The sequence below is a fragment of the Doryrhamphus excisus genome, chromosome 15 (assembly GCF_030265055.1).
Source record: "Doryrhamphus excisus isolate RoL2022-K1 chromosome 15, RoL_Dexc_1.0, whole genome shotgun sequence".
In the NCBI taxonomy this organism is placed as follows: Eukaryota; Metazoa; Chordata; class Actinopteri; order Syngnathiformes; family Syngnathidae; genus Doryrhamphus; species Doryrhamphus excisus.
In genome coordinates, this window is record NC_080480.1 from 14,632,663 (window position 1) to 14,646,138 (window position 13,476).

At 42.6% G+C, this 13,476-nt stretch overlaps 4 protein-coding genes across 8 annotated transcripts in view; 2 read left to right on the forward strand and 2 right to left on the reverse strand.

Annotated features, from left to right (window-relative positions):
- Window positions 1–3,745, forward strand: part of zc3h7a (zinc finger CCCH-type containing 7A) — a 51,575-nt gene extending 47,830 nt beyond the window's left edge. The window contains exon 29 of one of the 2 annotated variants that reach the window (XM_058048256.1): window positions 211–3,745. In XM_058048256.1, coding sequence (XP_057904239.1) covers window positions 211–400 — 190 coding nt within the window. In that variant the 3' untranslated portion in view covers window positions 401–3,745. The remainder of the gene's footprint in view (window positions 1–210) is intronic. The other variant, XM_058048255.1, reaches the window with a different exon arrangement.
- On the reverse strand, window positions 769–1,861 carry rmi2 (RecQ mediated genome instability 2). Its single transcript, XM_058048273.1, has 2 exons — window positions 1,487–1,861; window positions 769–1,361 (listed from the first exon to the last, which is right to left on the reverse strand). The coding sequence occupies exons 1-2, from the start codon at window positions 1,767–1,769 to the stop codon at window positions 1,207–1,209; spliced, it is 438 nt and encodes a 145-aa protein (XP_057904256.1). The 5' UTR covers window positions 1,770–1,861; the 3' UTR covers window positions 769–1,206.
- Window positions 2,132–6,180, reverse strand: ubfd1 (ubiquitin family domain containing 1). Of its 3 annotated transcripts, none has more exons than XM_058048271.1 (7): window positions 6,053–6,180; window positions 4,878–5,153; window positions 4,608–4,816; window positions 3,387–3,452; window positions 3,216–3,321; window positions 3,053–3,135; window positions 2,132–2,626 (listed from the first exon to the last, which is right to left on the reverse strand). In XM_058048271.1, exons 2-7 carry the CDS (start codon window positions 5,137–5,139, stop codon window positions 2,516–2,518), a joined length of 837 nt encoding a protein of 278 aa, XP_057904254.1. In that variant the 5' UTR covers window positions 5,140–5,153; window positions 6,053–6,180; the 3' UTR covers window positions 2,132–2,515. The 3 variants fall into 3 exon arrangements, with proteins under 3 accessions (XP_057904254.1, XP_057904252.1, XP_057904253.1); XM_058048269.1 differs by lacking the exon at window positions 6,053–6,180 and adding an exon at window positions 5,704–5,869; XM_058048270.1 differs by lacking the exon at window positions 6,053–6,180 and adding an exon at window positions 5,457–5,674.
- Window positions 4,281–13,355, forward strand: LOC131102747 (UNC93-like protein MFSD11). Of its 2 annotated transcripts, none has more exons than XM_058048262.1 (13): window positions 4,281–6,733; window positions 7,415–7,470; window positions 7,589–7,655; window positions 7,725–7,804; window positions 8,276–8,372; window positions 9,946–10,004; window positions 10,108–10,252; window positions 10,393–10,442; window positions 10,525–10,590; window positions 10,675–10,800; window positions 10,883–11,057; window positions 12,419–12,554; window positions 12,779–13,355. In XM_058048262.1, the coding sequence occupies exons 2-13, from the start codon at window positions 7,458–7,460 to the stop codon at window positions 12,926–12,928; spliced, it is 1,164 nt and encodes a 387-aa protein (XP_057904245.1). In that variant the 5' UTR covers window positions 4,281–6,733; window positions 7,415–7,457; the 3' UTR covers window positions 12,929–13,355. The 2 variants fall into 2 exon arrangements, with proteins under 2 accessions (XP_057904245.1, XP_057904244.1); XM_058048261.1 differs by having other exon boundaries at window positions 4,284–6,733; window positions 7,548–7,655; window positions 12,779–13,354.
- The last annotated feature ends 121 nt before the right edge of the window (window positions 13,356–13,476 follow it).

A 13,476-nucleotide genomic window follows, 5' to 3' on the forward strand; every position in this document is an offset into this window, starting at 1 on the left:
GCAAACGACAGTACAGTACAGTACAGTACAGTATGACACCTTTCATACTTGGAACACATTGTGATCCTTAAGTACTCTTTGCTGCTCTGCAGGTACACATTTCTGTACTTGAGTAAACGCCTCCAGCTGCATACGTAGTATTTGTATTTGTAGTATTTGTCGGTGTGAAACCATTCTGAAAGGTATTCAATGACCGGTTTGTCTGTACAGGTTCCTGGTAGGCACGTGCTTCGAGGACGACTCTTGCAAGCTAGCCCACGGCGAGCAGGAGCTCAGGGAGTGGATGGAGCGGCGGGAAGTGCTTTTGATGAAACTGGCCAAAGCCAGAAAAGACCACCTTATAGCGCCAAACGACAATGACTTTGGAAAATACAGTTTTCTCCTTAAAGACATCAAGTAATGACATGACAACACACTAAGAGTCCACACGTGAAGACAAATAGTATTCAAACTTGCGTCCCCCGGTGGGCGGGGGGAGAGAGGAAATGGGATCTCGGAGAAGCATCCAGGAAAGTAGCCTGATCACAGCATGATTTTTAAAGCAGGTCCGATACCCGATAACCCGAGCAGCGTCTGGTTTCTCCTCGGGAGCGTAAACCCAGCAACACGAGCTTTGCGACGCACCGCTCAGTAGGACATCCGAAAAGGACGATGGAACCAAGAGCCCCGATCAGACGAGTTCCACTCCAGTCCACCTCTAGTCTCTTTTCATATGTTTATGACCTCCATATTTGGCCTTTTTACTAATTACACGCAGACAGCGAAAGCTTATGACATTTATTTTAATCCATCAACATACATCACGTAACAGCTGTCTCATATTACCAGTATAACCAGCACCACACCAAATAAAGTTTTTTTTTTTTTGAGTACATCTAAAAAGGTATGTTTGTTTCCTCCTTAACAACCAAAAAAGGCATATTTAGGTTTTTTGGTATTGGAGATCTGGGTTGGAATCAAACTTGCGGGGAGATGGGATCTCGGAGAAGCATCCAGGAAGTAGCCTGATCACAGAATGACATAAGACTGGGGAGGGTGCATGTTTTCTCCTACTTCCACATTCCCAAGTTAGCATTTTAGGCTAACTAAATTGACCTCAGATGTGCATGTTTGTGTATATGTGTCCTGTAATTAACTGTATTCCCAGCCAAAAGTCAGCTGGGATAGGCTCCATCCTGCTCAACCAATGAGACCCGCCTTTAATTGTCATGGCGCCAACACCTGCTGCAAGTCCTCCACTTCCAGCTTCCACATCCTCCTATGAAGGTCCGCCTGTTCGGAGAGATCGGCTATCTTCACGGCGCGGATGACTGGCTCCGGGGAGACTTCCTGGACGGCACCCATCACCATCACATATTTACCTACAGGTTCAAGAATGACCGCCATTAAACCGGAAGCTACCCATCACCATCACATATTTACCTACAGGTTCAAGAATGGCCGCCATTAACCGGAAGCTAAGACCTGGAACGAACAAACATCTTACCTGAGGACAAACATGGCTTCCCTTTGGGGATACTATTCACGCCGTGGACGGCGAACGTTCCCGTTTCGTCCATGAGCAGTAAACTGTCGAGCTCCAGCTGGACTTCCAGCACCGTGCCCTGCATCCATACCAGCGACACCGGCAGGCAGCGAGCCCGTGTCAGGCCGACGACCCAGCCGGAACCGCTCGGCTCGCCGGACTTTGCTGTTCTCAACTGGCTGGCGAGGACCTTCACTGGCGGGGGACGCTTCCTGTCGCCGGCTGCTTTATCCGGTTTGTCCATTTTTTTTAAAATCACATGTCACTTTTATTTACGTAAACTTAAACCTTCCACTTCCCGCCTCAGGATGGGCTTCCGTAAACGTCATTGCCGGTACAGCTCTTTCGAAATAAAAGCACAGCGGAAGTCGCCTTGTAAAGTTTCGTTTAGTGATGTGAAATTATGCGGAAAAGGGTGCATAGAAACTATAGTTTCAATAGTTAACAAATATGAAGCAACTTATAAATATAAACTTATAAATGTGGAACGAGTACACAACATTATTGGATCATGCTATAGCATACCTGTATGGAATAAGTCGCTAATTTGATTAACCTGCATTCAGCTCCATTATCCAGTAAGACCAAATAACGCGGTCATAGTTTCATTAAATAACTTTTATTTCTTTAAGAATAACAGAAGAAAAGCGTTAGCAATTTCTGTACAATTTCTGTTTCACTGTGAGTTTTTTTTTTCCCTTGGATTGGATGTGTTGAAACCCACCAATGATCACTGGGGGGGCGGGGCTGAGAAATGTTTACGTCGCCACGTAGTGCATGTTTTTTTAAAAAAAGAACAAGATTTTTTTTTTCTTGGAGAAAAAAAAAAGTCCACAGGCGTCAGTCAAGTTTCCTTCAGATAGATTCCGAGAAAGAAGTCTTCTTGAAGCGTCCTGTTGACTCGACCCCTCTCTCGCTTCCATGATGGCAGCGCTTGTGTCCCAGTTCATTGTCAAAAAAAAAAAAAAAAGAAAAAAATGAAGAGGCACATTAGAAATACTGCCATTTTCCCAGGACTGTGTCTTTGATTGCATCGACGAACTGTGCAGGCACCCAATAGACCCAATACTGAGACGCTTCTGTGGGACCCAACTGGAACGCCTGGGAATCATACAAAAATATCATACATTGTACATAATAGTATATGAAAAATACAACAAAATTATTGTTACATTTTTTCACGGCTCTCCTGTCAAAAAAGAGAAAATTGTGACGATAACCACAGAACAGGAACACTTCCTTAGATGCCAAGCCTCCATCATGCATCATCAAAAAAGTAGTTTTACTTTATTACAGTTTTATTGCACAACTCAACTTATTTGTACGCGTAGATCTTTTAAAATGAAGTCCGCAATGTGACACTTTATGTAAGATCTTCACACGGCACTAAAGAAGACAAAAAGGCGCTCACATTTCCCACTCGACTCGAGAGCCTGAAGCGGCAGAGCGTGACCTCCGGTCGCCCTCGTCTGACCGTCACGTCGGCGTTTATAGCCGCTTCAGACAGCAGCGAGCGCGCTCACTTACCATCATGTGATAGTCCTCGTGCTCTTCAATGGGCTCGGACACCACGTTCTTAATGGAGCCCATCGGGACCTTCTCTGTCCTCTCTGCACACACAAAGATGACACGGTGATGTCATTGTCACTGTCACTGTCATTCAGTGACAACGATGACGGCGTCGTCTCACCTTTAGTGCCGATCCAGAGCTGATCCTGCTCCAGTTTGAACGTGAGTCTTACTTTCCCACCGGACTTGTTGTACATTCCGGATAAAGGCACTGTCGGTAGTCGCTCCTGTGAGGAGACACGGCCGTCAGTCACGTTGAACGCCAACACGGCAAAACTGTAAAAACACTCACTTTTGTTCCTTTAATAGCCGGCATGACGTCCTCTGGTTTACCTTTATCCAACACCTTCCTGTGTTGCTGAAATAATAATCATAATATTAATAATAATACACATTAGAGCATACACTATAGCTTGTTTAGCGCTGTAGCTTATAAGTCAGGAACAAGATCATCCTGTCTGAGGCTGCATGAGTGCTACCAGAACGAGGTGAGCTGCGGTTCCTTGCGGGGAAACGATGAAGCAAAAACTGGCTGAGCCTGAACACACCTCCAAGGAGGAGGAGTGTGTGTCTTTTGCTTTTTCTTTGAATTTTTACAGCTTTTTTTTTTGCAAGGAAAAATTTTTTGCTCATAATTTTTTTGAATTAGAGAATTAGCCCAAAAGTGGTGAAAAGACTTTTTATTTTTTTCCATCATGCATGTTTTTGCAAATAATAACCTGAGATTTTGAGAATAAAGTTGTGAATTTAAAAGAAAAAAAATCTTAAATTACAACTTTTTTCTGTAAATATGATTTTTTTTGGTTGTAAATTTACAAATTTATTCTCAAAATCTATTTTTTTTTAAATATGGCGTTAAATTCACATTTTTTTGGTAAATTTTCAAGAATAGATGTAAATTTGAAAAAAAAAAATTAGATTTTGTAAACGTACGACTTTTTCCCCGTACATTTAAGATTTTTTTGGTCATAATTTTACGACTTTATTCTCAATTTAAAAAAAAATTAATTCACCTTAAATTTACTTAAATTACGTTTTGTAAATTGTACATTTAAGATTTTTTTTTGGTCGTAATTTTACGACTTTATTCTCAATTAAAAAAATAATAATTCACCTTAAATTTACTTAATTTACAACAATATAGTTGTGAATTTGAGGGAAAAAAATTCTTACATTTTCGTAAATTTGCTACTTTTTTCCTACAAATTTAAGACTTTTTTTCCCCCCCATAGATTTACGACTTTATTCTCAAAATCTCAGATTATTTTAATATTCCGTAACAGGCATTGCCTGAGACAGCTATTAAAATTTACGTGACCTTTGGTGTGTGGGAAAGGTAATATTATGACTTTTTTTTTTCTCACAAATTTACGATTTTATTCCCAATCTCAGATTATTTTTTCCAGTGTGGCCCTCATACTGGGTCATCCTTGCTGTAAAAACCAGACCAGTGTAAAATGAAAGGCCTGTAAATTCAGACTTTTCACCCCCCCCAAAGTTTGCAATTTCCTACCTTTTGTCTGCATAGAGGCTCCTTCTTGTTTTCCTCCGCTTTCACTTCCTGCTGCATGACCTCTTTGGGCGTGCTGACCGCCAGCACGTCGTTGATGGTGGATCCCACCACCATGATCTTCGCACCGCCGGTGACCTTTATCTCCCGTAGCGTCTTGTCTTCCGGAAGCAAGCCTTTGTACATCACCTTCTGCATGGCCGGAGGAAGACCTGCCAAGAGGAAGATTTAGACTTTGCCGGGACGGCGATGACGGCGGCGGGGATTCCTCACCGGTGAGCGCGTGGATTCTCTCCTTCAGCTTAGCGCCGGTGCTATCCAGCGGGATCTTCAGGTCGTATTTGATCTTGTTCCAGATGATCTTCAAGTCCACCGTCTCGCCTTCCTCCTCCTCCACGTCGTCGCCGTTGCTAATGTTAGAACAGTCCTGAGTGGCGGCGTGTCCCGCGTCGGACGCCGACTCCGAGTCGCCCTGGTCGGCGGAGTCACCCTCACCCAGAGGTGCGTCGTCTTTTGGCTTTACGTCCGTTTGCATTATAACTTCACTTCCTGGAAGGAAATACATCATATTTCAACTAAATCAGCTGGGGTAGGCTCCAGCCTCACCCATACACCTAATGAGGCACTATAGAAAATTATTTCATATATTTTCATTATCCTTCATGTCAGTGCTTCGTTTATTAGCAGCAAAAATGTTTTTTTTTTGTACAAAAACGCAAATATGACACAGCATTTAGCACTTTCGATTTCCCTTACTGCTAACTTAATGAATGTTCCGACACATAAGGGTTGTCATTTTAAGTTAACTTCACTCCAACGAGCCTAATAACTGTGGTTTAAGCCCCCACTTACCGCAAAGATGATTACTTGGGCTAGTTAGCAGGAATTGACGTTAGCTAGCCTCGACCCTAACCTGCTAGTCAGGGAAACATGTTAACTTCAACCTTACGAGGAGACGTGGCTTTATTTTTTAAAGACACGACCTTAACAGCGCCCGGCGTTAACGCGTCTGCGTGTCGCCTGCTTTAATTCATCGCCGGGGACGAAAGTTGGTGTAACGGAATGAAGGAAATGTGTCTAAATTGTGCTCAATACCCACCATCCTGGGCCGCCATGATGATTGTGTACAATCAGTAGCAACGTTCCATCGAGCCGAAGAGCGTGACAAGGCAGCAAGATTGTTCCGCTTCCTCTGGAAGCTACACGTTGGCTACATGGGATTATTACGTGTTATCACGACTACAAATACACGTCTTTACAGCATTTAGAGGCTCGTTTTATAAATTGGGAGTGAAAAACGGACTATATTTAGAAAGTGTGTATATACACAGGGAAATGACAACCCTTAAAGTTGTTTCTTTCGTTCCATTTTACGCGATACGTCACTGCGGTGGAGTATATCGGAGTTTTAACTCGAATGTTATTAATATGAACGCTCCTAAGCTTGCCTTATTCGTCAGTATCACAATGGCGGAACAGAGTGACAGGGAGTGATCTTGTTCTGTAGATGTTCTTTGTTGCTGTAGCAAGAAAGCCCAGCACCGAGAGGTGGCACTTTCCTTAATTGCCATTGGTTAGCGAGTTGTTCTTCGCGTTTGTTTTTAAGAGCGAGACTGTACATTGACGCTATATCGCCAACTTGTGGAAGAACTATGGAATAACACCTTTACATTATTAGCATTGAAGTCTGTATGTTCCGCTTTCTACCGACAGATGGCGGTAGCACAACGTCATCACAATGAATAGTTCTACTATTGTGAAAAGAAGAAGAGCAAATGCAGGAAGTAGACGGAGTAAAAAAACCGGAAGAAATGTCAAAACAAAACACCACAACCGCAAATAAGAGCTGGTAATTAAAGTCACAAGTTTTCAAGAATAGTTTTCATGCAGCGAGGGGAAGCGACTCACAATGCTGCTCTTTCCGCCGCCCGCTGTATTCGCTATAGATAACTTGGAGAAGTTTGCTGTTTGAACCGGAGACGAGTGCAAAAAGTTGGTTATGTAGCAAAGTGAGCACCCACGCAAAGAAAGGCAACATCATGGCTGACTGGAGGTTTTTCAATGTTGTTATTTTGGGCGTCGGATTCATGTTCATCTTTACCGCTTTTACCACATGTGGGAACGTGGAGGTAAGTTCCTTTTATTCTTTTTATTAACTTCTTTTCATGCCGTTTACTGGCTCTTATTTATGAGGCGAGAGGGCAAGTGTCCATATTGTTTCTATAATTTTTTTAAAAATCTATTTATATATATTTTTTATATAATTATATTATTATATGATTATTATAGTTTTCAATTTTATTTCAAATATTTTTGTGTTCCAGTTATTTTTTTATGTATTAAAAATGAAAATTAATTATATATTAAACATATGTTGCGTAATAGTTTAAAAAATATATACATTTAAGTGTAAAAAACATTTTTATGATTCTTATTTGTCATTATTTTATTATTTAATTGTGGCAGCCTAAAGAAAATCTAAATGGTGTTTGTATTGTTTATTTACAATGACAATAAATGCTTCAATAGTAATATATTAGACAATATAACATTATAATATATTATTAAGCATTATATATGTATAATTACATTACAATTATATTAGAAAATAGTTGCATCTATGTCATTATTAAAAAAATGTGAGTGTTCAACATGCAGGAACATGTTATGAAACTACAGTGTGGGGGGAAGGGACCAATATAGAAGTCATGTGAAGCCCGTGCTTCCAATTTTCTTTACAAGACAAATAAGCTCTGCTCTGGGATGTCGGCCTCGACTTGTATGACCCCTGTTCTTTTCTTTATTGTTAGCAAACTGTGGTGAAAAGTCTGCACAACGACACTTTCACAGGAAATGGATACCACAGGTGGGTCACACTCCCGATGAGGCGCTATTAAAAAAAAGAATTATTCCGGAGTGTTAATAGTCTTTCTTCTTCTCCAGTCTGGGAATCATCTACGGCGTCTTCTCGTTTTCTAATCTAGTGGCGCCGGCGGTGGTGGCGATGCTGGGACCGAAGATGACCATGTTTTTGAGCGGGCTGCTTTACAGGTATCGGTCACGTATGCGGGCATGTTGGCGAGTGAGACTCGATTAATCGATGGATGATCTTGTGTCCAGTGGCTACGTCGCCGTCTTCATCGAGCCGTCCACGTGGGCCTTCTACTTGACGTCCGTGCTGATCGGCGTCGGTGCTGCTAGTATGTTCTTGTATCATCTCGTACACAATATATACTTCTCAATATTCTTCATTGTGAGTGTGAATGGTTGTTTGTCTATGTGTGCCCTGTGATTGGCTGGCGACCAGTCTAGGGTGTACCCCGCCTTACGCCCAAAGACAGCTGGGATAGGCTCCAGCACCCCCCGCGACCCTCGTGAGGAAAAGCGGTAGAAAATGAATGAATGAATATTCTTCATTGATCTTCAAGACTCATAAATGTTCATAAATCATTAGCGACAGCAATAAACACACAAGGTAATCGCATAAAATGTGCGATTCCACATGTAATTCGGCGTAACGTTCACATTCATGCATCGCATTTTGAGTGGCATGCAATACATTATTAACAGGCCACCTCTGCACGTGTCCAAATTAGTAGCGTTTACAAAGATTCAACATGATCGGGTGCATCTAAATGCATTTAAAAAATATATATTTTTCTCTCGTACAGTGCTGTGGACGGCACAAGGACTCTTCCTGGTGGAGAACTCTGAGGCTGCCACCATCAACAGGAACACAGGGATGTTCTGGGCTCTGTTACAGTGCAGGTAGTGGCCAATGACTATGATAAGACATGACGTGCATAACATTCTGCCTCGACAAAATATGTATTATAATCATAATATATAATTAGTAAAGCACCCGGGGAGCGCAAACGTCCACCAAGCGCCATACTTACCCCCCCATGTTGTGTTACACCATTAATATTAATCCTACATTTATTTTATCTCCATATTTAGATTCCCTGACCATGAAAACATACAGTTTGAATGACTTAAAGAATGCTAACAATGCTAACATTAGCATGATGGCACCTAGCTTGATAGCTTATTCATGAAAATAGCAAAAATGCCAGTATGCTAATGTCACCATGCTAACACCTAGAATGATAGTGCTCTGTGTTCACCCAAGAGAATGGAAAAAAATGCCACTATGCTAGTATTAGCATGGTAGTAATAGTAACATGCTAATGTTTTCATGCTAACACCTAGCATGATAGTGCTAAGTGTTCATTTAAGTGTGTACCCAAGAGAATGGAAAAAATGCTACTGTGCTATTATTAGCATGGTAGTAATGGTAACATGCTAACACCTAGCATGATAGCGCAAAGTGTTCATTTAAGTGTGTACACAAGAAAATGGAAAAAATGCTAATATGCTACTATTAGCATGGTAGTAATGGTAACATGCTAACACCTAGCATGATAGAGCAAAGTGTTAATTTAAGTGTGTAGACGAGAGAATGGAAAAAAATGCTACTTTGCTAACAGTAGCAAGGTAACATGCTAATGTTGTCATGCTAACACCTAGCAAAATCGCGGTAAGTGTTTATGTATATGTCTCCCCATGAAAATAGTATGTTAACATTATGCTAAGTATGCTAACATTAGCATGCTAGCAATGTTGGCATGCTAACACCTAACATGATATACCGGGAAGGCTAAATGGTAAATAGTCCAATCTCACAATATTATTGAATCTTATCCTGGATCCAGACGCTGATCCGAATCACCCCCAAAATGTAATCGGCTCTTCCATATCCCATTTCTGGAAATTCCGGAAAATTTAATCCAAATCCATTCAGAACTTTTCATTTTTTATTGTCACATTTCTGCAGCCCTGGTGGCCAAGGCCTTCATTACAGCTGCATAGCATCTGTCTGTATTAGCAGATGTTACCATGGTTACTATTATGTCAGATTTAGTTAAACTGACACAGTTTCTTTAAAAAAAAAAAAAAGCAAAGCCTCGTTAGCTTTGCTGATTGTCTTAATGGGAGCGCTCTAATTAAAGGTCAGGCATTGAAGTTCTGAGTTATCGGATGCGCACAACAAAATTCCTGATTTTTGGATTGCGTCATCTCACTGCAAGCAGAGATTAGTCTCACTGCCGGCGCATCATCTCATAATCACAGATTTATCTGATGGCTTCTAAAATGTCAGGGAAAACGCAGAAAATCAGCCATGATTGTTTTTCCAAAAGCGCTGAAATGTCGTCTTGCGGGCACTTAAAGACTTTAAAAAAAATCTCAATTTATATATTATTATATATAATATTATTATTATTATTATTATTAGCAGTATTTTTCTGAATATCTAAATTTTTTGTACTTTGAATTCCAGCATGTTGTTTGGCAATCTGTACATTTACCTGGACTGGAATGGAAGAACAGAAATACCAGGTATGGTTTTAAAATGAAGTACCGTAATGCTTGTAATAGAGGAGCAAGTCAAACTAGTCAAACTGTGCTAACTCTTCCACCATCTGTTGATTTTGTGTGCCAGACGGCAGCAGGAAGAACATTTTCCTCTCCCTGGTGGCGGCCTCGGTGGTGGGCACGCTGTGCTTCCTGGTGCTGAGAAGGAGTCCTCCTCAGGAGGAGATGCTGTCCGAGGAGGAGGGACAGTCGCTTCTCTCCGCAGGGATAGTGTGAGTGGACCTTTTTTTCTTAATTATGTTTTTTTGCGGTAGCTCCTTAAGAACATCAGAGCACTCCTGTCATATAGAAGATCTTTGAGTGTGATTTTTTTTTTTTTGAGGGGGTTCCACTGTTTTTGTGTCTTGTTTAGGTACAAGCACAGAGCAAACATGGCCGTGCAGGAGGTCAAGGCAGATTTGAGTAAGTTTAAAATGTGCACAAAGACAAAGCTAGCATCCAGGTAAGACGGAATAAACACCTAAGAGTCGGCGTTCCTCCTCAGGGACCATGCTGCAGCTGCTGAAGACGAAGAGCATCCTCCTCCTGAGTCCCTGCATGGCCTACAGCGGTGAGTGGGCGGCACGCAAAACACGCCAAGCTCCGCCTCCGGCCGTGACTTCTACCGCTAACCTGAGCTTGTCTACCTCGCCAGGCCTGGAGCTGTCGTTCTACAGCGGAGTGTACGGAACCTGCATCGGAGCCACTGCGCAGTTCAGAGAGGCGGCAAAGGGCCTCATTGGGATCTCCGGCATCGTGGTGGGTGTGGGCGAAATCATCGGTAGGTTTGATCCCGCCCACCAGTCACCAAGGCGTCACCGAGACTGAGTGGTGTTGTTGTTTTTTTTCCTTCTGCCCACCAGGTGGAGGCTTGTTTGGATTAATGTGCAAGAACAATCGCTTCAGACGCACCTCGGTGGTTTTCCTGGGAATGGTCGTTCATTTTGTGGCCTTCTATCTGATCTTCCTCAACATTCCCGATGACGCTCCTGTTGTGTTCAACACCGTCACGCAGAAGAGCCCTTTTCTGACGCCAAGGTATGGATAGATAGCAGACGTGGCATCTGTAAAGCTGACACAGAGAGAGAGGAGGGGCGGCATCTGTAAAGCTGACACAGAGAGAGGAAGGGCAGCATCTGTAAAGCTTATCAACATTAGACATGGGGTGGCATCTGTAAAGCTGATCGACAGAGGAGGGGCGGCATCTGTAAAGCTGACACACAGAGAGAGGAGGAGCGGCATCTGTAAAGCTGATCAACATTAGACATGGGGTGGCATCTGTAAAGCTGACACACAGAGAGAGGAGGGGCGGCATCTGTAAAGCTGACACACAGAGAGAGGAGGAGCGGCATCTGTAAAGCTGATCAACATTAGACAGGGGTGGCATCTGTAAAGCTGATCAACATTAGATAGTGGGGTGGCATCTGTAAAGCTGATCAACATTAGACAGAGGGTCGACATCTGTAAAGCTGATCAACATTAGACAGAGGGGTGGCATCTGTAAAGCTGATCAACAGTAGACAGAGGGGCGGCATCTGTAAAGCTGATCAACATTAGACAGAGGGGCGGCATCTGTAAAGCTGATCAACATTAGACAGAGGGGCGGCATCTGTAAAGCTGATCAACATTAGACAGAGGGGCGGCATCTGTAAAGCTGATCAACATTAGACAGAGGGGTGGCATCTGTAAAGCTGATCAACATTAGACAGAGGGGCGGCATCTGTAAAGCTGACCAACATTAGACAGAGGGGCGGCATCTGTAAACCTGACCAACATTAGACAGAGGGTCGACATCTGTAAAGCTGATCAACATTAGACAGAGGGGCGGCATCTGTAAAGCTGACCAACATTAGACAGAGGGTCGACATCTGTAAAGCTGATCAACATTAGACAGAGGGGCGGCATCTGTAAATCTGACCAACATTAGACAGAGGGGAGCGGCATCTGTAAAGCTGACACAGGGAGGGAGGAGCGGCATCTGTAAAGCTGACACAGGGAGGGAGGAGCGGCATCTGTAAAGCTGACACAGGGAGGGAGGAGCGGCATCTGTAAAGCTGACACAGGGAGGGAGGAGCGGCATCTGTAAAGCTGCTTAAACATTAGACCATAGCACATGTGGCATCTGTAAAGCTGACAAACAATAGGTAGGTAGCCGGCTTGGCATCTGTAAAGCGGATGGATACATGTGATGTATTTATCATCTGTTAAATGTTATCATTGTTATCATTATTACATACTCATGTAATGACGCCTTTAACTTTGCATAATAATGGTGGAAAAATGCTACACATTTTTGCAGTAGTTTTTTGTTGTTTCCTAAACTTTTAAGCCACATTTTCCACCTTTTAGCTAATTGAGTAAGCTAATGTCGTCTAATTACTGATGTCATTATCCTGCAGCGTGTCCATCACCCTGCTGTGCAGCTTTCTGCTGGGCCTGGGAGACAGCTGCTTCAACACGCAGCTCTACAGCATCTTAGGATGCATCTACACGGAGCAAAGCACGCCCGCCTTCGCCATCTTCAAATTCATCCAGGTAATCCCAAATAGGCAATTGTCACACGTTGTTATTGGAAGGAAGGAAGGAAGGACGGAAGGGGGCGGAGGCGTTGCCCCGTGAAGTGTGAAATGAATTCGCTTTTAAACAAATTAAAATCCCACTTTCATGTGTATGCAAACATCACAGAGTGGACGCTTTATTGAATGTAAAAGTTGAATTATGAATTTTCAGTAAAAAAAAAACTGCACCCCCCTTCTCAGTCTGTTTTCGCAGCAGTGGCGTTCTTCTACAGCGGCAACGTGATGCTAATGTGGCAGCTCCTCCTCATGGTCATCCTGGGCTTCACCGGTACGCTCTGCTTCTTCGTGGCGGAGCGCATGTACAACTTCTCTGCAGAGTCACTGGAATAACCGGATTTGGATGCAGCTTTACTTTGTTAGCAAACGCACTTGAACTATGCACTCCGAAAAGGTAATTTTTATCATTATCGCCACCACGGGAAGCTAGCGGGTACTTTGCATATTTGCTAATGGCGTGACACCACCCACACTGTGATCAGTGTTCATTAACACTACTCTCGCTTTCTAACATTTACGACCAGCTGCCAGCTCAGCTCATCTGACTACTTTTTTTGGAAATATTTTTTATAGCTTTTTATTTTTTTTTACAAGTATGATAAAATATCTCAGAATAAGATTGCTATACAATCTCTTTTCTATGGTCGAGACGTATTTTTTGTTATTGAGTCTTAATGTTTCAAAACGCACCCATCAATGTGTACTTAAAACCACTAACAAGCCAACTTAAGCTTTAAAAAAAATAAAGCAAATTGTTTCTAATAATGGACTTCCGCCATTCATTTTACCACTGCAACGCTACAGTGCAACTGTGCCCCCTAGTGGCTGGGAGCAGAATAGGGGATGACGGCACAATGTTATTAAAGCTGGGTAAGTTACCT